The sequence below is a fragment of the Periplaneta americana genome, chromosome 3 (assembly GCF_040183065.1).
Source record: "Periplaneta americana isolate PAMFEO1 chromosome 3, P.americana_PAMFEO1_priV1, whole genome shotgun sequence".
NCBI lineage: Eukaryota > Metazoa > Arthropoda > Insecta > Blattodea > Blattidae > Periplaneta > Periplaneta americana.
This window is the reverse complement of record NC_091119.1, coordinates 10,889,164-10,913,597: the sequence shown is the minus strand read 5'-3', so window position 1 is coordinate 10,913,597 and position 24,434 is coordinate 10,889,164. Positions and strand designations below refer to the sequence as shown.

At 34.2% G+C, this 24,434-nt stretch overlaps 1 protein-coding gene across 1 annotated transcript in view; it reads left to right on the top strand.

The window, feature by feature from the left end:
• Positions 1-23,746, top strand: part of LOC138695798 (malonate--CoA ligase ACSF3, mitochondrial-like) — a 43,213-nt gene extending 19,467 nt beyond the window's left edge. Inside the window, exons 4-9 of the mRNA XM_069819998.1 lie at positions 896-1,052; positions 4,226-4,426; positions 9,356-9,501; positions 12,267-12,497; positions 18,922-19,100; positions 23,454-23,746. Coding sequence (XP_069676099.1) covers positions 896-1,052; positions 4,226-4,426; positions 9,356-9,501; positions 12,267-12,497; positions 18,922-19,100; positions 23,454-23,660 — 1,121 coding nt within the window. The 3' untranslated portion in view covers positions 23,661-23,746. The remainder of the gene's footprint in view (positions 1-895; positions 1,053-4,225; positions 4,427-9,355; positions 9,502-12,266; positions 12,498-18,921; positions 19,101-23,453) is intronic.
• The last annotated feature ends 688 nt before the right edge of the window (positions 23,747-24,434 follow it).

The following is a 24,434-nucleotide window of genomic DNA, read 5'->3' as shown; positions in this document are numbered from 1 at the left end:
TTGAGTGATATTAATTAAGAGAGCATTTTAGTTATTTCTACTGTTTGAGATGAAGGTGTGTGTTTAGAGACTATTGATAGCATAGCTGCTTTGGAGTCTGACAATATAACTGCATTCTTAAATTCATTGATGTGGCATAAAAGATTCCTGAGACATTCACTTATTGCAATGATTTCTCCATCAAAACTTGTAGACAGATACATATTGCACCAAGGTTATTGATGATGTTGACGATGACAATGATGATTAAAAGCGAAATCGTAAAAAGAAAGTGAAAGTTCCCGTGAAAATTGCCCCATTTAATATCAGAAAATTCGAAACTATAACCATTTGATGAAGAATCGGTGGAGTGGAGAAAAATTCTCTCCGGCACCAGGATTCGAACCCAGGTTTTCAGCAAAATTGCTGCACGGAAATATCTTATCGTCGCCTGAATGCAAGAACTAGGTAACTTGATTTTTTCTATTTTGTGACATTGCCTATTTACTTATTTATTGCACTAAGGAATATGTCTTGTTTTCTTTTACCTATTTCTTATATTGGAAAATAGATGTTGCTGGTATCATTCGATCAGTTACCTACTTCTTGCATTACATTTTGTGCGATTTTTTCTATGCTATAAAAGAGATAACTAAAAAACGCAAATTTCGAGTTACCTAGTTCTTGCATTCAGGTGACGATATGTGCTTCAGTACATCGCAATAATATAACCATTTGGCTAAAGGCAAATTTTATTTTCCTTTTTCTATTACTCTTGCATCTTTTTCCTTTATACGATTCCTTTGCCTTTTCTTATGTTCACGTTCATTTCCCAGTTCGTTTTTTGCCTTGTATGGTGCGCCATATATCATGCAAATAAATATATTTATAATCTTTTTATTCCGTTTATTTACAGGTGTTGTCATCAGCCATAAAAACATTCAGGCTCAGGTGTCGTCTCTCACTGAAGCTTGGGGCTGGTCCCAAGACGACGCCATTCTGCATGTTCTGCCACTACATCACATCCATGGAATAGTGAATGTTCTGTTGTGTTCACAAGCCTCTGGCGCAAGGTAGAGTTGCTGTGTAATGTTTGTTTCCAATTAGTCGTTACACGTCATCACTACTAATTTATGGAGGTGTTAAATGAACTACAAACAGTCAAGCAGGATAAAATGCTGAAGCTAGTATGTGGATGTTATGACAGCATCTTTATTACCGGTACTTGCTTCATGCCAGACTTCGACATTCTATTTTTCTGATAGTGCTGGCTTTGTATTTGCAAGGTCCATGGTTCATTTCTTAAGGCCCATTCACAATGAAAATTAAACATAACCGTAACATAAACACAGAAGTTTGCGCTCAAGCTACCAAATGGGATCATTCACAATGATTCACATAAACACTGACATTAACATTGCCGTTAGACGTTAACATGAAAGTTTGCAAACTCCAAAATTTCATGCTTATGCTTACGTTATATGCAAACAGTACACAATCGTGGAGCGCTGAAGTATACGACAGAATATGAGGAAATGTCGTTGTTATGTTTCCATGGTTACCAAGTATGTTTGCTGTTACGTTTATAATGGTATGACTTCTTGATTTTACCGTAACGTTTATATTCTTAAGTTAACGCTTACGTTATGTTTAATTACTTAATTTTCAGTATCCTCATAAAAATGCTGGAATAGTATTTCCTTCTTATATACGCAGTGCTAACCAAAGAACATATTAAGAGTGCAGTAAATGAATCATAAGCATTAAATTCTTTTTTTTTTTTTAGTAGGTTATTTTACGATACTTTATCAACATCTATGGTTATTTAGCGTCTGAATGAGATGAAGGTGATAATGCAGGTGAAATGAGTCCGGGGTCCAGCACCGAAAGTTACCCAGCATTTGCTCAAATTGGGTTGAGGGAAAACCCTGAAAAAAACCTCAACCAGCTAACATGTCCCGACCAGGAATCGAACCTGGGCCATCTGGTTTTGCGGCCAGACGCGCTGACCGTTACTCCACAGGTGTGGACTAATTCCTTTTTACTTTTTGTGTGACTGTTTTGCTTAACTACGAAAAAAAAGTATGTCGGAGAATCAGTGGCGACTCATGATAATTTTTTTGTATGTAGGATATGAGATTGATGACTAATAATCAAGGCAGAAACTAATATTAATAATAACATAATATTAGTAATAACAATGATAATAATAGTAATAACGATAATAGTAGTAATAATAATAATAATAATAATAATAATAATAATAATAATAATAATAATAATAATAATAATAGAGCATGCAAAATCAATACAAGTAGGTCTATGTTAGTCTTTGACTCACCATTCTGGAACTGGCAATTTATTAGTAGTGAAGTTCGATTCTTCTCCCCTTTTTAGTTGCGAAGATGGCTCCTAAGCCATTGTACTACCCGATATTTACCGATGCTCCATCGTACGTTTGCCCAATTAATTTCTTGCTACAGTTAAATTCTTCTAAACAATCAAATACAACTTCAGATATTCTTTCGGCTGTCCTGTCATCTGAAAGTCCTGTTAATTCTTGTATTTATTATAGCTTATTTTATTTATTTTTATGTAAATTTTGTTTTTTTATATTATATAATTTTAAATTATTTATCATTTCGTTTATTCTATCCTTTTAAAATGACCAATGAACTGCATTTAAGGAGGCTATAAGGGTACTTGAAAACTCTTATTGTAGTCTCTGACAGGGTCTCCACCACCCAGAAAGAAGGGTTGTAGTATTAGGGTATGCTGTCATATCTCAAACACGGCTAAATTCAAGCATACCCCACCCTCCGCACTCACCCCTGTCCACTAACTTCACTGCTAGAAATACCGTTCGCTGTAAGATATTTGGATGGTTCCTCGGAAATTATTTCTGAGCTGTGCAGTGGCGACAAATCACAACAGAAAGTGGAAGCTTAAAGGAAATTAATACGTCGGGACGCATTGAAAATCAAAATCTGTAATTGAAATGTTTTCTGTCCTCAGAGGCACGAAATTAAACTGTAGTATCATCCTCATATCCTTCATGGAGGAATCGCCACTGCAGAGAATAATGTAAACATTCAAACGATTCTTAAATATTACTTAAAGCACCGCAGAATATTTTAAAATTAAATGAGAAAATATCAAGCAATCAATCTTCTTAATGTATCCAGCTGTTTGCTGACAACATCAAGTCCACTGTAGTCTATAGTCATTTCTTGTTTTTCACGAGAAATGAGGGGTATTTTGATCGGTGTTCATTATAGATGCCTGTTGCTAGTAGCCAGAGTTGGGGTGTAGTCAATATATACTGCAGGGCTGTGTCTTCTGCAACTGGTACTGATGATTTTAATTTACTTCTTTTGTGGTTTATGGATGGACAGTGTAGAAGAATGTGTTCCAGATCTTCATCATGATTATTACACCACAGACAAGTAGGAGTAAATGTGAAAATTTGGAACATTTTACTTTCAGCTTTAAAATGTGCAAAATTTAAAAGATTTTTATTGCTGTTGCATACAGGAAACGTTAAGAAATTTCAGTCAAAATTGTACTAATATACTACAAATTTATCTATAACATATAATACTATAGACCCGTTGCTCTAATTTCCAGCAGCCAATCACGTTGCAGGTCGGCTACATTTAAATGTGTGTGTCTTGTGATTCGCTGAGGAAGACATTTTTCATTTCTTAAGGCTCGATAAATACTTAATATAATCGCCCGCCATTTTGGCTCTTTCGTTGGCGTTCGCAGAAAGCACACGAAGACGTTATTTGCCGCTCAATTATTTGCTGAATTACATTGCGTTTGATTTATTATCGTAGGAGCTACAACATCATAATGTTTAACGGTGTAGCAAATAGATTCCTCGTATGGTAACTAGGCAACGAAAGAACAAAAATGACGAACGATACTACCTACCTAGACTTTATAGAGCCTTCACTTCCTAAGACGTAAGCAAAGAGGAGGAGTCACGCCGGGAATAACAGCATCGCGACTATAAATACAACATTTTTACCTTATAATTTTCCTATTTTATTTTTCTGCAAATCGAATTCTTATATTTCTTATAATTGATAATAATGATAATATTATTTTTTGGGTTAATTATATATCATTCTTCCATCATTTATACTCTCACATAAGTGAAAATAAACAAGAGTATATGACATTTTAACAGCAACACTATTTGTGAATGTTATAGGCTAACTATCATTTCCTTTTACTGCAGATGTGTTATGCTGCCAAAATTTGATGCATCGGTTGTTTGGAACCACTTGCTGGGTAAGAATGTATCAAACAATGAAGAAATAAATGTTTTTATGGCTGTTCCCACAATATATGTGAAACTTTTGGAAGAATATGAACGTATGGTTGCAAAGGATCCAAGCCTTCAGGAACATGTATACAATACATGCTCACAAAAAATAAGGTATGCTTTTAAATTATTGTTGTTGTTGTTGTTGTTGTTATTATTATTATTATTATTATTATTATTATTATCATTATTATTATTATTATCATTATCATTATCATCGTCACTGTTTAAATGCACTAAAAGAATGAAGTTAATTGATATGATGGAATTAAAAGCAAGATTTGTAGAATATATTTTTAAAGTGATAATTTTTAGCGAATATATATACACTATTAAAATTTCTACATTTGTATTTAACCAATCTTCCATTGCTTTACCAGCTGTGTTTTGGTCTCTCTGGTCCCAGTTTTATTTAATTTAGCTTTGGAATATGTAATTAGACAAATGGAAATACAAACAGACTCAACGGTAGTGTATAAATCAGTACAACTGATAGGTTGTGCTGATGATATTGGCATTTTGGGAAGGTCAAAAAAGGCGGTAGAAGAAGTTTTTACAGAATTAGATGGGAAGGCGGCAGAGATAGGATTATGTATTAATACAAATAAGACGAAAACAGTTCTTCAAACTAAAAAATCAGTACAAAATAAAGTTATCCAACTGAATAATACTGATATTGAAATAGTAGAAAACTTTAAATATTTGGGTTCTATAGTAAACAAGGAGAATGATGAATTAGTGGAGATAAAAGAAAGAATATTATGGGCTAACAAAGCCTATTTTTCAATGATCGACTTGTTGAAATCCCAAACAATACATAGGAATAACAAATACGATTGTATAAAACAATAATAAGACCAATATTGTGCTATGGTTGTGAGACATGGACCATGCAAAGTAAGGCGGAGGGAAGATTGAACCAGTGGCGTAGCATCAGTGTAAGCTAAAAAGCTCAGCTTCCCCAGTTAATAATAATAATTTCATAATAAACCTGCAGTTTATGAACAAAATTATTTATTAATTTTAATAGAGTTTATATTTATGCGTTAAATATTGTGATGCGGCAGCTCAGGATGATTTGTGATGCAGCAGTAAACAAGAAGCCTGCACACACCAGCTTCCAAGCAGACTGGTTTCTTTCACTCATTCTTCTGTGTAACCCACCCCGCAGATTCTCCATCCCATTCTAACTAAACTACCCTTGTCGCAAGGCACGCAAGAAGCTAGCTTTTACATTGAAAGTTTCCGAGTTATCCCTTTCGTGAGTTGTGTTCAGTTGAAGTGTTAGTGTGCATTGTGGCTGATATAATAAATAATGAGTGAAATAACAGTTCCTGACACCAATTTACTTGAATTTTTAGGACAATTCTATTATCAAGACTGACTTACGAACAAAAGTGCGATTTAAAAAATAAATGACCGTGTCTATTTGTTAGAGATATGTGTAAACCATGAAATCATATTTTACTACGTACCATTTGAGGTCACGCCTTATTGGTGTTACGAGGTTCCAACCAATCTTCGGACTGCTGACTTGACATTGACTACTATTTATTTTAAGACCATATTTTTGTAATACTTTTTCTCATATGTACATGAAAGACAACTTGAGTTAGCTTCCCCTGCCTAAAATTTCATGCTACGCCACTGGATTGAACAGCTTCGAGAGAATGATTTTAAGACGGATTTTTGGCCCAGTCCAAGATGAGAAAGGATGGAGAATAAGATATAATTCTGAGTTATATCAGTTATATAAAGATATGGAAGTATCCAGATTTATTAAATTTAGAAGATTTCAGTGGGCAGGACATGTGGTGAGAATGGATGAGAAGCGGATAGCAAGAAGGTCCTTCACCCAGCAGATGCATGGGAAAAGAATAGTTGGAAAGCCCAGGAAAAGATGGGAGGATGAAGTCAGAAAGGACGCCGTGAATATTCTAGGGATAAGGGCATGGAAAACGAAGGCCAGAGATAGAGAATATTGGAAGAGACGCCTTGAGGAGGCCAAGGCTCAAATTGGGCTGTAGCACCATAGCAGCAGCAGCATTTTGGTCTCTATATCCCCATAATTTGGAATGGGCATTAAAATCTCCCATTATTATAGCTTTATGTGATATATCAAAAATATTCAAATCAGGACTGTTATGTTGTTGTTGTTGTTGTTTTCTAATGCCAGGCGTTTGACAATAAAGTCATTTGACCTCTTGCACTCCAATATTTTTCAAAGATATTATCATGACCAGCCAATGAAGCACAGATTTTGAGGTATTCCGAATCCATTTCTTGGTTTGAGTTGCACAATGGGCAGTTAGGGGACTGATATATTCCAATTCTATGTGGGTGTTTGGCCAAACAATCATGGCCTGTTGCCAATCTAAATGCAGCTACAGACGATTTTCGTGGTAAATCGGGAATTAACTGTGGATTTTGATGCAGAGAGTTCCATTTTTTCCCTTGGGATTGTGTTATCAAATTTTGTTTGTTGAAGTCTAAGTATGTAGATTTAATAAATCTCCTCACAGAGTAATATGTAGATTTAGTAACAGGTCTGTAAGTAGCAGTGCTGCCCTTCTTTGCTAAAGCATCCGCATTCTCGTTTCCCAGGATTCCACAATGGGATGGTATCCATTGGAATACAATTCTTTTATTGAATGATATTAATTGAGAGAGCATTTTAGTTATTTCTGCTGTTTGAGATGAAGGTGTGTGTTTAGAGACGATTGATAGAATAGCTGCTTTGGAGTCTGACAATATAACTGCATTCCTAAATTTATTGATGTGGCATAGAAGATTCCTGAGACATTCACTTATTGCAATGATTTCACCATCAAAAACTTGTTGTTCCATATCCAAGTGATCTATAAAGTGAGAAGAGACAGCACGTAACACCTGCACCGGCACCTTGTTCTCTGGAGATCAAGGATCCGTCGGTGTATAAATGAAGCCAATTTTGTGGAGGGTACCTAATATTAATTGTCTCTAAAGACAATTGTTTCAGTATTTCAGTGTTTACTTCTGATTTCAGTATTTCTTCTGTTAAATTTAGATTATATTCTATATTCAATAGAGTTAAAGGGTTTGGTTTAATTTGTAAGTTTTCTTTTAAATTCGGGATATTGATTTTCTGTTTTAATTCTTGAACAATGGATATGAAACTTTCTTGAGTTTTCAATCTACAGAGAGGACTGTATGAATGCCAATTGTTTCCTGGCAATCTGATAAGTTTTTCATATTGAATCAGTGCTTTTTCTTCTATTGTCATTTTGATGCTGTTAATATTAGTGAGGAATCTCATAGAATCTATTGGAGTTGTTTTGATTCCACCAGTAATGAGTCTGAGAGCTTGGTTTTGAACATATTCTATGTCGTTTATGAAAGTGAAGTAATTAAAATTTCTCCGCAGTATGTCAGCACTGGCTGTGTAAACATTTTGTATGTAGTGTTCAAAGTATTCCTAGAGCATCCCCATTTCTTTCCTGCTAGTCTTTTTAGAAGGGAGAATCTTTTACGAGCTTTATTTATTATTTGGAGGATTGTAAACTGTTATTTGGAGTACTGACTTCACCTAAATGCTTACTGTACACCAGAGAAGAGGACATGGAGATGGAGCACCTGGCTAATTGTGAAACTCTTAGGACATTTGTGGACCTTCCATCAAAATATTGGGAAGCAAGAAGGATGATGACTTCATTGTTAAATCCAGAGCATTAGATACACACACACACACACACACACACACACAAAATTTCTACATTGTTCTAAAACTTTGACATTGTTTTTCTCAAAACATTGGTTTCCAACTTAAGCTGTTATTGCACCCAGCTTCTCAATTATAAGTATGATATATTCGGATTAAGTTAAATGTAAACACTCCCTACATCAAATCACAATACAATATATATATATATATATATATATATATATATATATATATATATATATATATGTATAAAAAGAAGTGTTAAGAGTAAAGGAAGTAAAGAGTTGTATCTTTATTTCTGTAAGAACTGCCATATTCTATTTGTTATACTGTGTATTAAAGACAGTATTTTCAGGTAGTTAGCTCTAAATTTAATTTAAGCATATCAATATTGAATTTAAATATTAATATTTAATCTAACAGTTCACACCAGATGGGAAATAATTTTCCCTCAGGTGTGGAATTCACCCAACCTTAGGTTATTCACCAATGATCATAATCTGAGGTGCCATGGTAAATTGAATTTAGCGAATTAATTACATTAAGTGGTGTGTGGATAAGCTTCAGGGCTTCTACCGTGTTGTCTTGGTGTTATTGGCTGACGTTTCGACCGCTGTGTTGTGGCCATCTTCAGAGCAGTTGTTGGATGAGGAAATAATCTGCCAGTACTTATATATATAGTAGTCTCGATGGGGGGGGGGGGGGGGAGTACTTGCTGTGATAGGTCGTAGGTTCTCCTTCTGGCATCTGTGATTGGTCCTACGTGGTCCAATCCGGTTGAGGTCTGTATGAAGGGGAGTATGCATATTAAATACTGGCCCTCATAAGGTCCGAAAGAGTGACCTTGATACCATGCCTGATGTCCGGATGAAGGGAGAGGCGCGTACATGTGGAGACCTAGTTTCTCGTTCCTAAGTATAGGTTGTAGGTTCTTCTTCCGGCATCTGCTTGGTCCTACGTGGTCCAATCGTGTTGGAGTCTGTGTGAAGGGGAGTATTCATATTAAATATTTGGGCCAATATGAGGACCAGTATTTAATATGATACTCCCCTTCATACAGACCTCATCCGGATTGGACCACATAGGACCAATCAGATGCCAGAAGGAGAACCTACGACCTATCACAGCAAGTACTCCCCCCCATCGAGACTACTATATATATAAGTACTGGCAGACTATTTCCTTATCCAACAACTGCTCTGAAGATGGCCACCACACAGCGGTCGAAATGTCAGCCAATAACACCAAGACAACGCGGTAGAAGCCCTGAAGCTTATCCACACACCATGTTCACCAGCCACGGAAGCCTACGCGAACAATTACATTAAGTGTTTTGTTTCTAGACTGATGGTCAGTGGTTCAGCACCCTTGCCAGCTCCTTTGTTCAAACGCTGGGAGGATGTTACTGGGCATAAGCTGCTGGAACGATTTGGGATGTCTGAGACTGGCATGGTGCTGTCCAATCCTCTTAACGGAGAAAGAAAACCAGGTGGGGAAATCATCATCAAGCTCTGTGGTTCAATGACATTTCATCCCTCACTATTTATTACCTGAACTATATCCACTTGCTTACACCAGTTATGAGTTTTTGTTCAATGTTATTCCTCTATCTAGTAGCAAATAGTTTAACTTTCCTAATACAATAGGTTAAGGGTGTTTGAGAATAAGGTGCTTAGGAAAATATTTGGGGCTAAGAGGGATGAAGTTACAGGAGAATGGAGAAAGTTACACAACACAGAACTGCACACATTGTATTCTTCACCTGACATAATTAGGAACATTAAATCCAGACGTTTGAGAGGGCAGGGCATGTAGCATGTATGGGCGAATCCAGAAATGCATATAGAGTGTTAGTTGGGAGACCGGAGGGAAAAAAGACCTTTGGGGAGGCCGAGACGTAGATGGGAGGATAATATTAAAATGGATTTGAGGGAGGTGGGATATGATGGTAGAGACTGGATTAATCTTGCACAGGATAGGGACCGATGGCGGGCTTATGTGAGGGCGGCAATGAACCTTCGGGTTCCTTAAAAGCCATTTGTAAGTAAGTAAGTAATACATTCTGGATGTGCTACTTCTTATCTGTGTAGTCTAAGGCAGCGTTTCTCAAACTATGGTCCGCGGACACCTGTGGTCCTCGAGATCTGCCCTTGTGGTCCTTCAAAAAGGAAAGAAGAAAAAATGAAATTCAAACGAATTGCATATCACACTATAGCTGAAAATTTCAGAGTTTGGAAATGACACATGGCAATCACCTTTCACTTTTTCTTCCAGTACTGACATTTTATGAAATTTATTACCCTACCCGTCTATCGACTTCCCACTCTACTCTCAGCAACAAAAGAGGGATTTAAAGCACTATGAACGTGGCGTTTCTCGCCATCTTTTCCCTGCACATCAGCTGATGACATGTGACTAAGTACATTGGCATATCTTCCAGATGTATTCTCAAAACTAAACGAACAAAATCTCTGTCTACAAGGTAATTCTTTGACTGTTCTCAATGCGCATGAGAAAATAAACTTGGTTTGTGGGTCAGTTCCGTAAAACAGACGATTTTTTCACTATTTCTAACCCTAAGTCTTTTTTGGTCGAAAATGATTTCGTTATTGGAAAAGAATTATACAATGACATATCTTCGCATCTCGAAACTACGACGTCACAATTTGAAACTTATTTTCCAAGTAAATATGACGAATTTTCATGGGTTCTTGATCCCTTTCATTGCGATATTGAAAATAACAAACTTTCATTGAGTGAGAGAGAACAGTTAATCGAATGACACCGGACTTAAAGTGAAATTTCAAGTGGAAGGTATGGTTAATTTCTAGACCTTATCACAAGTGAAAAGAGAATATAGTGAACTGTACAATGATGCTTTACAGATTATAACAGTTTGCTTTATGTATCTGTGTGAGAAAGAGTTTTCATCACTAACTCTAATAAAAACAAAGTACCGAAATCGACTTGATGTATGTTACGATCTCCGATGTAAGCTTACCAGCATACATCGAAATAGAGAACAACTGTGCAAGAATCAGCAGGCTTATTCATCTCATTAATGTGAGTACCGACATCTATTTAGTTCGTTTAGTTAATAAGTTAAAGATTCTAATATCCTTGATTTGTTAAAAAACGAAAATGATTTTTTTTTCTATTAACATTAACTTAATTAGTTAATACTAATATAAAATTATATGAATTAAATTAATTTTAATTAATTAATTCTGTTTTAAAATACAGACGTGGACAAATTATTAACAAAATTGACGATTTTTATGATAATTCTGTTCACAAAATTTGACTTTTCAATTTACGCTACAGTTGACAATTTTTCATATTTCTATCATTATAGTAGACAGAAAAATACAAAAATGTCAACTGTAGTTTAAATTGAAGAGCCAATTTTTGTAAGAATATATAATAAATATATTTAATTTTGCTAAAATATGCAAAAATGTCAACTGCAGTCTAAATTGAAGAGTCAAATTTTGTCAAAATATAAAATAAAAATCTTCAGTTTCGCTAATTATTTGGAAATATCCAAAATGTGAACTGTAGTCTAAATTGAAGAGTCGAATTTGGTAAAAATATATAGTAAAAATCTTCAGTTTTGCTATTAATTTGTAAATATGCAAAAATATCAAATGTAGTCCAAATTGAAGAGTCAAATTTTCTAAAAATATACAATACAAATCTTCAATTTTGCTAATAATTTGGAAATACGCAAAAATGTCAACTGTAGTCTGAATTCAAGAATCATATTTTGTAAAAATATATACCGTAATAAAAATCTTCAATTTTGCTAATAATTTGGAAATACGCAAAAATGTCAACTGCAGTCTGAATTCAAGAATCATATTTTGTAAAAATATATACCGTAATAAAAATCTTCAATTTTGCTAATAATCTGTCCACGTCTGTATAAGTATACTGGTATTAAAATATGCTTCAAAAATGATAAATTTGCTTTCAAGGACACAAGAGGAAGGTGGTCCGCGGAACTGTTCTGACTTAAAAAAGTTTGAGAAATGCTGGTCTAAGATATCCTGCCTTGGACCATTGTTACGAAATGACAATGATTCAAGTCCTCATGAGGGAGGGGGTAAATATGAAACGAGGCTACAGGCATTCCTACAGAAAACTGCGTTAACACCAAATTTGCCCACTAAAATTACAGTTGATCTTGCTAGGATTTGAATTCGGGTTTCTTTTCACCCACATGTATAAATAAGTATGTTTTTCTGCAACTAGGGTTTGTAGGCACTCCACTCCCAGGGATGGAAGTGCAGATAACTAGGCCTGGAAGTGAATCCAAGTACGAGATCTTAGTGCATAGCTCAGCAGCTGCAGGGACAACTGTATTATCAAAGGAAACAACGACTGGTGATCTTCTAGTAAGAGGACCCAACGTTTTTAATGGTTATTGGAAGATGCCTGAAGCAACGAAGAAGGAGTTTACCGATGAGTGCTGGTTCAAAACAGGTAAGAAATGAGAAATATTGCAAAGGCCCATTCACAATGAAAATTAAACATAACCGTAACATAAACACAGAAGTTTGCGCCCAGGCTACCAAATGGGATCACTCACAATGATTCACATAAGCATTGACATAAACATTACCATAAGACGTTAACATGAAAGTTTGCAAACTCCAAACTTTCATGCTTATGCTTACATGATTTGCAAACAGAACACAATCGTGGAGCGCTGAACTATACGACAGAATATGAGGAAATGGTGTCGTTGTTATGTTTCCACGGTTACCAAGTATGTTTGCTGTTATGTTTATATTCCCATCGTGAATGATGGTATGACTTCTTGATTTTACCGTAACGTTTATATTCTTAAGTTAACGCTTACGTTATGTTTAATTTTCATTGTGAATGAACCTTAATTCTTCATTCTTGACTCACATACTTTTAACACTTGTTTATTACTAATGATAATATATATATCAGCTCAAAGAATTTGAGTGACCACAAGGGTCCTGAATACAATAAACATGTACAATATAATGTGATGTGATACATTAAAGAAAAAAGAAAGTTAATTGTTTAAGGCAAATATAAGTGGATTAATTGAAATAGAAATGATGGTGTAATATTTGAAGAGAATTCTTGATAATACTTATAAGAATAGACATTACATAATCAAAAGGAATGTGAAGATCCTTAAGATAATTCCATGTGAATTTTGTAATTGAACCTCTACTGCCAAACAGCAAACCAATGACAGACCATTGTTTAAGAGGGACGTTGTACTTTTGAGAAAGATAAGGCAGACAAAGTTCATATATAGACTTCTTCGCAATATCAACTTCGGTGGCCTGATTTATGTTTCTTTCGAAACGGATGGTAGGGTCAAGAACAAGAGCCTGTTTTAAGCGTCCGTTAATAGCAACAATGTCTGCCCATCTAAAAGAACCATCTGATGATACACAATGTACTTCCTCATGAATCTCCCAATTTAAAGTTTTTAACAATATCGCCAAAGCATGTCGTACACGATGATGTCTAGCATTGATCAGCAGCTCGCCTTTGGGACATTGTCCAAGCACGTGTCCAAGTGTTGTTAAATTAACAGCTTTTTTACTTTACTGTGTTACCTTATGAAACTTAATATGGTATAAGAAGTTTGAAAATGGCGACAATTCACGCCGAAATTCCAGAAATGTAGACATCACATTAACCAAATTTCAACAACTTCTAGATACAATGAAATCGACATTATTAAAAAAAAAAAGTTTGCCCAATAACAATTTTTAAATTTGATAAAGTATTGGCAATTCCAACTTTATTATATGACTCAGAAACATGGAATTTAACATTGAGACAACTTCGAAGAATGGAAATCATAGAGATGAGACTGTTGAGAACTTCTTCTTCTCCTCCTCTTCTTCTTCTTCTTCTTCTTCTTCTCCTTCTTGCTTATCAACCTGTTCCACCAGATGGGGAATCGCTCCATCTCTTTTTAGGTCTTCCAGGGCTTCTTCTCCCTCTTGGCACTCCATCTCTTACTCTTCTTACTAGTCGACTCAATGGCATGCGTTCAACCAGTGGCGGCTGATTGACTGAGGCAAGTGAGGCCGGGTCTCAGTCACTTGGCTTAACTGAAATCAAATTTTGTTTTTATGTGATGTATTAGTTATTTGAATGAAGCATATATGACTGTAGAAGTATTTGAAAACTTTGCGATGTATATAGACCTGTTTTGCAGTAAAATTTGTTCCTCAGGCCAGGATCGCTCGTGCTGGGTCTGCTTCTGAATTTTCGTGTGTTTTCGCGGGCTTTTGAGATTGCGCTTAAAACGTTGTAACTGAGGCACAGTTCGTCAGGCCTCGTGGCCTGGTCAGGTTTCATTCCTCTCAACCATGGGCCCACCTCAAGGGTAGAGTGGGGTGGGAATAGGGTGACTTGTCTTCCTAAATAGGCCATAAATAACAAACATTCCAGCTCTTTGGCAGGCAGAGACCCACACTATTTTCTCCTCTTATATCTTAGTTTATGACGTATGCGAGGGTGTTGTGCTATTGTACTTCGTGTAGTGAATCTGGGTCAATGTTGTTATGTATTTCGGGAAAATATAAACAGAAACAAATGCCAGAAATAATGCTGGTGTAGTTAATTCATTGTTAGACTGTCCTTTTTCGAGAAGAAATAATATTGAAAGAAAGGAAGTTTTAAATAAAGAGAGAGCCGACTGAGATACCTACGACATCGCTGACAATTTTTCTGACAGATAATCTTAAAACGCGAGTTTCTATTGCATCCTGGTATGGGCAACATAAATGGTTAAGTGGTAATGTGATGCAAAATAAACTTCTCTTGGCCTTGTTTGTTGCTGTCAATGGAAGAAAATAAAAAGAAAAGAAAGAAAGGGGAATTTCAACACATAATATGGGATGCTTCATCATACTGAAACAATCACTGAAACTCAGAGCATAACAGCTTATTTGGTGAGTGAAATTATTATTTTTTATTACTAGTAATAATAATAGACTAATATTAATAATAATAATACTACAGTAATAATAAATAAACATTTCCTATCGGAGGCACTTAAAGTAGTTGCATCTGGCCTCACTGAGGATTTCGATCACCGGCCGCTACTGCGTTCAACATGCTTGTTCCATTCCTCCCTCCTTCTAGCAGTCCACTCCCCAATAGGCTGAATATTGCAGATAACTCTAATTTCTTTATTTCGTATTCTATCCAATTTGGTTTAACCTGTTGTATTTCTTAAAACTTTCATTTCTGTTACATTCATCATTTGTTTTGTTTTTGTTGTGTTGAGACCTTCGGCAGGATATACAATGATCACAAAAAGAACGTCGACATCAGGAAGGAATTAAAAATAACCATCATCACCAATACCATATCAACATACTGAAACAACTGGTATGAACATGTATCACATATGTCCAACAACAGGCTGCCTCAGAGACTATTGCATTAAAATCTTGTAGCCATAAGTATATAAGCACTCAACTGTACTTCATGTCAGACCTCAGACTTAGGTTAAATGCGTATTTTTTTCTGTAGGGATAACTAAAACTAGTTAAATATCTTCACATTTTATATAAAATATTAATGTTTGAAAGCAGTGTTGTGGTGCCTAAAATTGCCTATTTCTATTTGTTACGTATATATTTTAAAATTTTCGAGTAGTAGTGAAAGAGAAAGTTTTGAATTTCATGGGGTGGGTATGGTTCAAATATCCTGTAATAGTTTGGTTGTAGGAGTAAAGAAATTCCTGGAAGGTGTCTGGTTTTGTTGAGCACTTAAGCAGACAGTAGAAATGTGATGAATCTGGAGGATATAGTTGTCCCTAAAGAAATCAGAATGGCAAATATTGCTAGATTTAAATAAAATGGTTCTGTCTAAGAAAAGGCGAAGTTTCACAATAGAAAATTAGAAAAAAACGTTATGTATTGTAATGCCAATTATGAATAATGTGTTAATTGTAGATTCATTGGTAAATTCATCATCATCATCATCATTCTTCACGAATTAGGCCTCTGTAAATCTGTTTCGGCCCCATCTAGCAGTCTTCTAAAAGGTCTTCCTGGTCGACGATATCCTCTAGGTTTATACTGCATCATAATTTTTGGGATTCTTGAATTTTCCATTCTTCTTACATGATCTAGCCAATTGAATTTGTATCTGCTGATTTTTTCTTCTACTGACTCTACTTCTAATTGTTATAAAATTTCTTCATTCCTTTTTCGGTCTAAAAGAGTATATCCTGCTGTCCTCCTGAAAAATTTTATTTCCGTTGCTTTGATTCTGTTCAAGTATCATTGGTAAATTAATTAATTTAATTAATTGTAATATGTATTAGCAACCGTAGAGCAATGAATTCATTAAAAATTATGTACCAGTATTCATAACAAAAATAAAACAAAATGAAGTTTCTAACTATAATATCTTTTTACTGTTTTTTTTTCACTATATTGTAATGTTTAAGGGGTTAGGTACAGCTTACAGCAGTAAAATTTTGGAAATATTCAATATTTTTTTCCTCCATTACTGTATCTTGTACAATAATGAAAATTAGCATGTGTAAAACACTATTAGAAATTGGGAAGACCACGAAAGCGCTGGCATGAGACCGTAACAGATCCTGTAGGGTCTAATACGTGAGGGATATGATGATGATGAAAACACTGTCCTTTTGCTATATGAAAAAATATTTTTACGATTTAAAAAAAATTATTTACATTTTTCTTTTCAAAATTCAGTTCACTGTGCAGTGATGAAGCGTTTCCCACTTAACTCAAAAACTATTCGACATTCTGTGATGAAATTTTTTGTGTGTATTTATGCATATCATATCTACAATATGACGCAAGATCGCTTCTCTACCTTTGATAGATCTTCTGATAAAAATAAATTCATTTTAAAAAATGGTCAAATATCAGTATTTTCTTCTAACACAAAATAAAAAAATATTATTTATTAGGGAATATAGTTTAAAGAGCATGATATTGTAAACATGAGTTTCAGCAATAAAATAAAAGAGAGAGGACATGAAAAAGTTAACAAGTTTCTGAGTTATGAGGGAAACGCTTCATCACTGCACAGTGAACTGACAACATTTTGAATTTGCAAAAAAGAAATATAAATAATTTTTTTAATCGAAAAATATGTTTTTCGTATAGCAGAAGGACAGTGTTTTACACATACCAATTTTCATTATCGTACAAGATACAGTACCTAATGGATGAAAAAAATGTTGAATATTTCCAAAAATTTTACTGCTCTAAGCTGTACCTAACCCCTTAATATCTCTAATTAATTGCATTTTTATAGCCATTGTAGTTTGTGTGGATAGAAATTACATTTTAGCTGCTTGAAGTTGTATTTTTAGGTGCCTAATCTATGTTTTGTGTGCCTGTTTTGATAAATTCAGAGCCTCTTTTAGTGGTTTTTAAGTGCCTAAAACTTCGAGGTCTGTAATCATGTGGTGATCTACGATGTTCATATTGTTTTAATTTTCTCGCTAGGGTTGTTATAACACAAATGAATCAGTTGTGAACTGTACAATAATATTATTGTACGAGTACCATTTTCGACACTAAAAATATTTAATAGCATTTTATTTCAATTTATATCAGTAAATTGAAACTGGTTGTACAAATATTATCTTACAAGCAGTTCATATATTTTGTTTCGGAATATGTATGATAAGACTTTCTTGTGTTAAATTCTAATGTACCTTGTTACATGTTTCGACCTATTATGTGTCCAGTTCTGAAGATGACCCATAATAGGTCGAAACATGTAACAAGATACGTTAGAATTTAACACAAGAAAGTCTTATGATACTCCATTTTGAATGTTGCGTACACTACTTTTAACACTTGAATATAATTAATTGATTAACTAGTGGACTTACTAGTGTTAATTATGTAAGATTTGTGCAGCTTACAGCTGTTTCAGTGACCCCATACAACACAAACATGCTTCATTCAGGACAATGGTACACAGATTACTCAACATACCCATGAACCAACAACACTACAATGAAGAAGTGAACACAATCAAATACATAGCACAAGAAAACGGATACAATCCAAACATAATAGACAACATCATAAGGAAGGCAAAACAAAAACTTAACAAACACAAAAACACGCAAAACACAACACAAACACAAGAACACAAGAAATACATCACACTAACATATGAAAACAAAAGCACACATAAGATCGCATCTTCATTCAGAAAGCAGAAATACAACATAACATACAGAACAGAAAACACACTACAAAGACATCTCAACACACAAAAAACACAAACAAATAAATACGACCACACAGGTGTATACAAACTCACATGTAATAGTTACGATAAGTTCTACATAGGACAGACAGGCAGATCATTCCAAACACACTACAAAGAACACATTAAAGCAATAACCAGAGGACACAATACATCTACATATGCCGATCACATAACCAATGCTAACCATACATACAATAACATAAATACGGACATAGAAATCCTACACATACAACCCAAGAACCAAAAACTCAACACACTAGAACAATACGAAATATACAAACACACTAAAACACACCCCGATCAAATCCTCAACACACAGATCAATTTCAGTACACACACACTATTTGACTCCACTCTTCAACACCTTACAACAATCAAACACACCCACATAACAGGCAGAGAAGTTTGAGATGATGCCGTGATCTAGTAGGCTCTGAGGATGGTGCGTGAAGCACTGAAACAGCTGTAAGCTGCACAAATCTTACATAATTAACACGAGTAAGTCTGCTAGTTAATCAATTAATCTTATCATACATATTCCGAAGTGATACAGTGTTAAAAGTTGTGCAATCAAGATGTATACTGTATATATTTTGTTATTGTATACATAATTTTACAGGGGACACTGCACAATATGCTGAAGGAGCTTTCAAGATTCTTGGGCGTTCTTCAGTGGATATAATAAAAACTGGAGGCTATAAAGTCAGTGCACTGGAAATAGAAACTCACTTGTTAGGACATCCCGACATCATAGACTGTGCTGTGGTTGGTCTACCAGACAATACATGGGGTCAAAAGGTATTGCGAAGCTATTGATATTTGGTAGATATGTGGTAAATGAACCTCGTGTTATTGAAATGGAATGAAGCTTATATCATAAACTAGGCCGTACTGTACCTAGATTCCAGGACCCAAGTAAATGGAATCATGGTCATTTTGTCCCATGTTAAAATATAAATACAGTGAAACTTGTTCAAATCAGAACCTGAATAATCCAGAATCCTGTCTATTTCGGAACAATTTATTGGTCCCGGCGAAATTTGTATGTATTATGTGTAATTTTTCCTGAATAAAACGGAAACTGTCTGCTACTACTCAAAATGGAAACAATATTTTGGACACACTATATTTTGAAACAGCGTGTAATTTCAAGGAATATATTAAATATGTAGGTCACTAAGATAAAAACAAGTTTTCTTTGCAAAATTGTAGAGGGTACGAGAGAGTGTTGGCCTGTCGGTCATAAATTTTATTACCCTGTTGACTAGGCAGACGAGTCCCTTCAAAGATTTTCAATGCTTCACACCCGTTTACTGTCGTAGCTAAACAGCGCAAATGTAGTGATTTCCAGGTAAAAAAAAAGTTGCATAAAATGTGGCATTAACATTAAGTGATGAAGTAAAAGTTATCGAGTTAAAGGAAAATTAGAAACAAAGTCTATGTGAAATAATATTGAAGTTCAGTTGTGGAAAACTCAGGTGTGACACTTTAAAAAATAAAGATCATAATGAGTGAGTGGCGTGCGGCCAATATTGGTGACACAAAAGGAACCAGAAAGCAACTGTTTATGTGAAAATAAATGAACTGTTGTGAGAGTGGGTTCTTCATGACCTTTCAAAGAACAAGCCAATTTCTGGATCTATCCTGCAAAACAAGCTATTGAACTGGGAAAGAAATTAAATAAACCAGAATTCAAGGCTTCTAATAGATGGCACTTAGTCCAATTAATTAATAATATACAGTGATATGCAGTACAGTATTAGAGTATAGTGTTGGATATTAAATAGAATGAGATTAGTAAACTTCAGTAATGTTTAATGACTAATGAGTGAGTTGCGATAATATTTATACAGAAAATGAGATTTTAATCAAGATGATTCACCAACGGAATAAGCGACAGAAAGCTGATTTAATGTGATGAGTGTTAAATGGAATATTTTGTACTTCTTGCAGTTTGCGGTATGCCATTTTGTTTTTCATGTATATGAATGACAAAATATTCTATTTTAATGTCACACCTGAATAATACAGAAACCTGTCCACAACGGAAAAAAAATTAGGACCATGTCACTTCCATCTTGAACAGGTTTCACTGTATCAACAAAAAATCACAATTTTTTACTGCTTTAAAAAGTGAATGTTCATTATGTATTCACATAAAGGTTATACAATTGAAAATAATTAATATTTATTTATTTTCCAATGACAGGTATTGAGATTTACATCTTTAACCTAACACAACTATAATATAAAAAATAAAATAAAATAAAAAAGACATAGAATGCAAAATGAGAAGAAAATGTCCTTCATTGTTTCATTAAGTTCCTTGCCTCTCAGTATCAGTCACACTCTTTCACTTTGGTTAAGGTTGGACCAACTGCAAATTGAACGGTTGTTGTACAGAACGTAATCATGATGGAAACCTGAAAATGTAATAAAACATACCAGTATTTATTTTACTGAAATGTTGCAAACGCACAAACAAAGTAAATATTGTGCTTTAATCTTAATTTCATAGACTATCCTATATATATTTAAAAAAAATCTATAGATACATTTCTGTTAGCAACATAGTTTTATGCCAGTGAATCATTATTTCACGCTAAGAGAGATAGAATTCAGTCTTAAAAGATCAACTTAGAACAGAATGTCAGTGTTTCAAAAATTATTTTGAAATTAAAAAAAGAATTACTCTGACGAGATAACTTATTAACAGACAACCTTGAGGCCACAGTTCATGAAAGGCTTCTGTTCCTGCACAGAAATTTAAAACTTAATTATATTATGTTATGATATGATGTCTCCTACTTCCTACTTCTAATCAGAGACATAACCTTGCCTCCCATTTCACTTACCTGTCATCACATCATAATCTCTTCATACACACGCAAAATAGCCGCATACTAGCCGTACCAACACATAAGACATCATCGTATTCATCATCATACACAATCTCGCTCTCGCGCTTGAGGAATACCCTACCCAGTGACATCAGAGACTGTCGGGATTTAGTAGCGTTCAAAAGCAAGCTTATTAAGCACTAGCCGTACCCGTGCACTCCGCTGCACCTGTTAGAAATAAATATAAAGTAATTACATAATTAAAATAGGACATTTGATCCAGGGAACATTCGTGTTTGATAGAAGGATAAATCGTTTAATATGTTACTTAATTTAAATTGTATTTAAAATATTAAAATGCGATCATTTTGATCCAGAGACCACGCATTTGGTGCAATGACAATTCCTTTAACCTGATTCTTAATTGTTATTACCAATTATTTTTGGAAAAGCGAAAATTAACAGAAAAATTTTGGCTACAGATTTATTATTATGTTTATATTATATTATATTATGAAAAAGTGTGTTGATAACGGATGTACTCGAATTAGAAAGTTTTTAATTTGTTGTGGGAGCTCTTGAATCTCAGGAGGAACAACTTTTACAACAGCGCAACATAATCTGCTTGGCTCATTACCCAATTTTTTTGCATTGCATTTATTGCATATGTATTTTATGTATTTTAACACGATTCAATTGAGCATAGTTAAAATTTGAATTATAAAATAATGGATTGCTAAGCTAACGTACTATTACTGCATACTAAATCAATACACTTTCGTTGTTCGTTAATTCTCTGAGATAAAAATGAATATGTTCATAAACATTATTATAAGAAATACAGGAAATGAATATACAGAATAACCTATCAAGTTTTCTTTGCATAAGAAGCTATTTTAATCTTACCTGTCCTCAATTCACTCACGAGTTACTGTAATAACATTATAGCATTATGTCCATCCAGAGAAATTACACTTTCCAATGATGAAATAATAATTAATTATACAAATCGGTTAATTTAGCTTCTGATATTACTTCATACAAGCACAGAAACATTCTCTGTAGGCTATCTTTCATAGCTTTCGATTTTTGCTGTCCAAGGCCCCTTATAGACGAAGTCATTTGTTTTTTATTTCAATACACCGCCTTAGATGGCAGTTATTTTAATTTTAAAACTCATTTATCTCATTAAATATCAGTCCTATCAAAATTTTTCAGAGAATAAAACTTATCAGAAATCATTTTTAAAGAAACTTTTGTTATGTAACATATTTCACAAAAAGCAATAATAAGCTAGATATTTCGATTTATTTAATTCAGGCCCCCTTATAACCTCCCTTTTAAATAACGTATTTTGAATGCCATATAGCCTATAATCTAAGTTACAACGAACTTAATTTATATTCCAATTTTCATCGAAATCGGTTCAGCCATTATCGCGTGAAAAGGTAACAAACATACAGACAGACAGACAGACAGACAGACATACAAACAAAAATTTCAAAAAAGCGATTTTCGGTTTCAGGGTGGTTAATTATATATGTTAGGACCAATTATTTTTGGAAAATCGAAAATTACCAGAAAAATTTCGGCTACAGATTTATTATTAGTATAGAATTTCTTACTGCGTAGAGTAGGTTTAATTTTCACTTAATTAATAAAGAAAAATGTTCCCCTCTTCTTAACTCTTACAATAAACTGTGTAGCTTTTATTAATTAGTTAATCTTTTAGTACTTTGATTTTTATTGTATTTGTAAATTTAATATTGATTGTAATTATAATTGTAATTGTATTCTTAATATTGTAGTAGTAATCCACTGGTAGAGGGGAAGAGAAGGCCTGATGGCCTTATCTCTATCAGGTTAAATAAAATACATAAATAAATAACAAAATTAGATACGTATTAAATAATAATGCTTATGCCTATATTTCTTGAAAGGTACCTTATGTTTTTAGACTAAATGTTTTTAATAGCCAATGTTTTCCAGAATAGGCCTAATTACTTATTGTAATAAAAGTGTAAATTTAAAACATTAATTCAAGTAATTATTATTCGATTTTCTTTGGTGTGTTACAACCATTTGTTAAGAAAAATATATTGAGAAAAATAATTTAGAAATGCTGGTACCCATAATAAGATTTTGACCAGTATTTTTAGCCCTAAATATGAATGATATTCATAAAGGATTTGAAGTAAATACATTACCATATTAATAAAATACGTGTAGTTATGGGGCCTCATGAGCATTCTTAACATACTTAAATACAGAGTATGAATACAAAGTAAAACTAACGTTATTCATTTTTCAGGTGGCTGTGGTTATTGTTACAAGAGGAGGAAAGAACATTATTCTATTACAGTTGCGGGAATGGTGCAAGAAACGGATGGCACTATATGCAATACCAACAATGGCAAAAATCGTTGAAAGCATTCCTAAAAATGCTCTTGGAAAAACAAACAAAAAGGAACTTATAAAAAAAATGTTTCCAGAAACTGTAAAATCGCAATTAGATTGAGTAAAGTGAAATGATATTAAAATAATAAAATTAAATTGGTTTTGTATTTTAACATGTATTATTAAAACTAACGGTTTTGAACAGTTGCCCTCGGCTGGACAGATACTGTTCAGTGCTTATTTGGAGCCCATTATTTCTCTCCTTTTCTCTTTTTTGTTCTATTGTAATCTGCAATCATAAGCACTTTGTCCTCTCCTTTGTCAGATTTTAATTGACTTTTACTTATTTCCAAGAAATAATGCTTTGATTTCGTATGTCTTCCTTCAGACTTATATTTCAGGTTTCGTGAATGAGTTCAAGTTCATACTGTTATAGAAGAATATAAATGGATGAAACATTATTTCTAGTACATTAATATATAATATTAAGTTACGTTACATATTGTAACACAACATGCTATACATGCGCACACACACACGCATGCACGCACACACACACACACACACACACACACACACAGTTCCAAAATTCGTGCACATGGATGAAAATTCCATGTTAGGAAGTATGGAAGTGAGATTTCGAGTAGGACAGTTGTGTTGTTGTGCAGTCATGAGTGACCACTCATATACTTGAAGATTGCTCCAAACAACGTCACTCATTAAACTATTGGAAAACATCTCAGGGAAGTTCTCAGAAAACGATCTTTCAAAACATTGTGCCAGCTCCCACATAAAGGTGCACATATGAAGAATGTTCCAAAACCAACTCCTCACTTCTAATTGCATTCGTCCTCAGCAGGGGCGGCTTTCGAAGGGGGGCTGCGGAGCTGCAGCA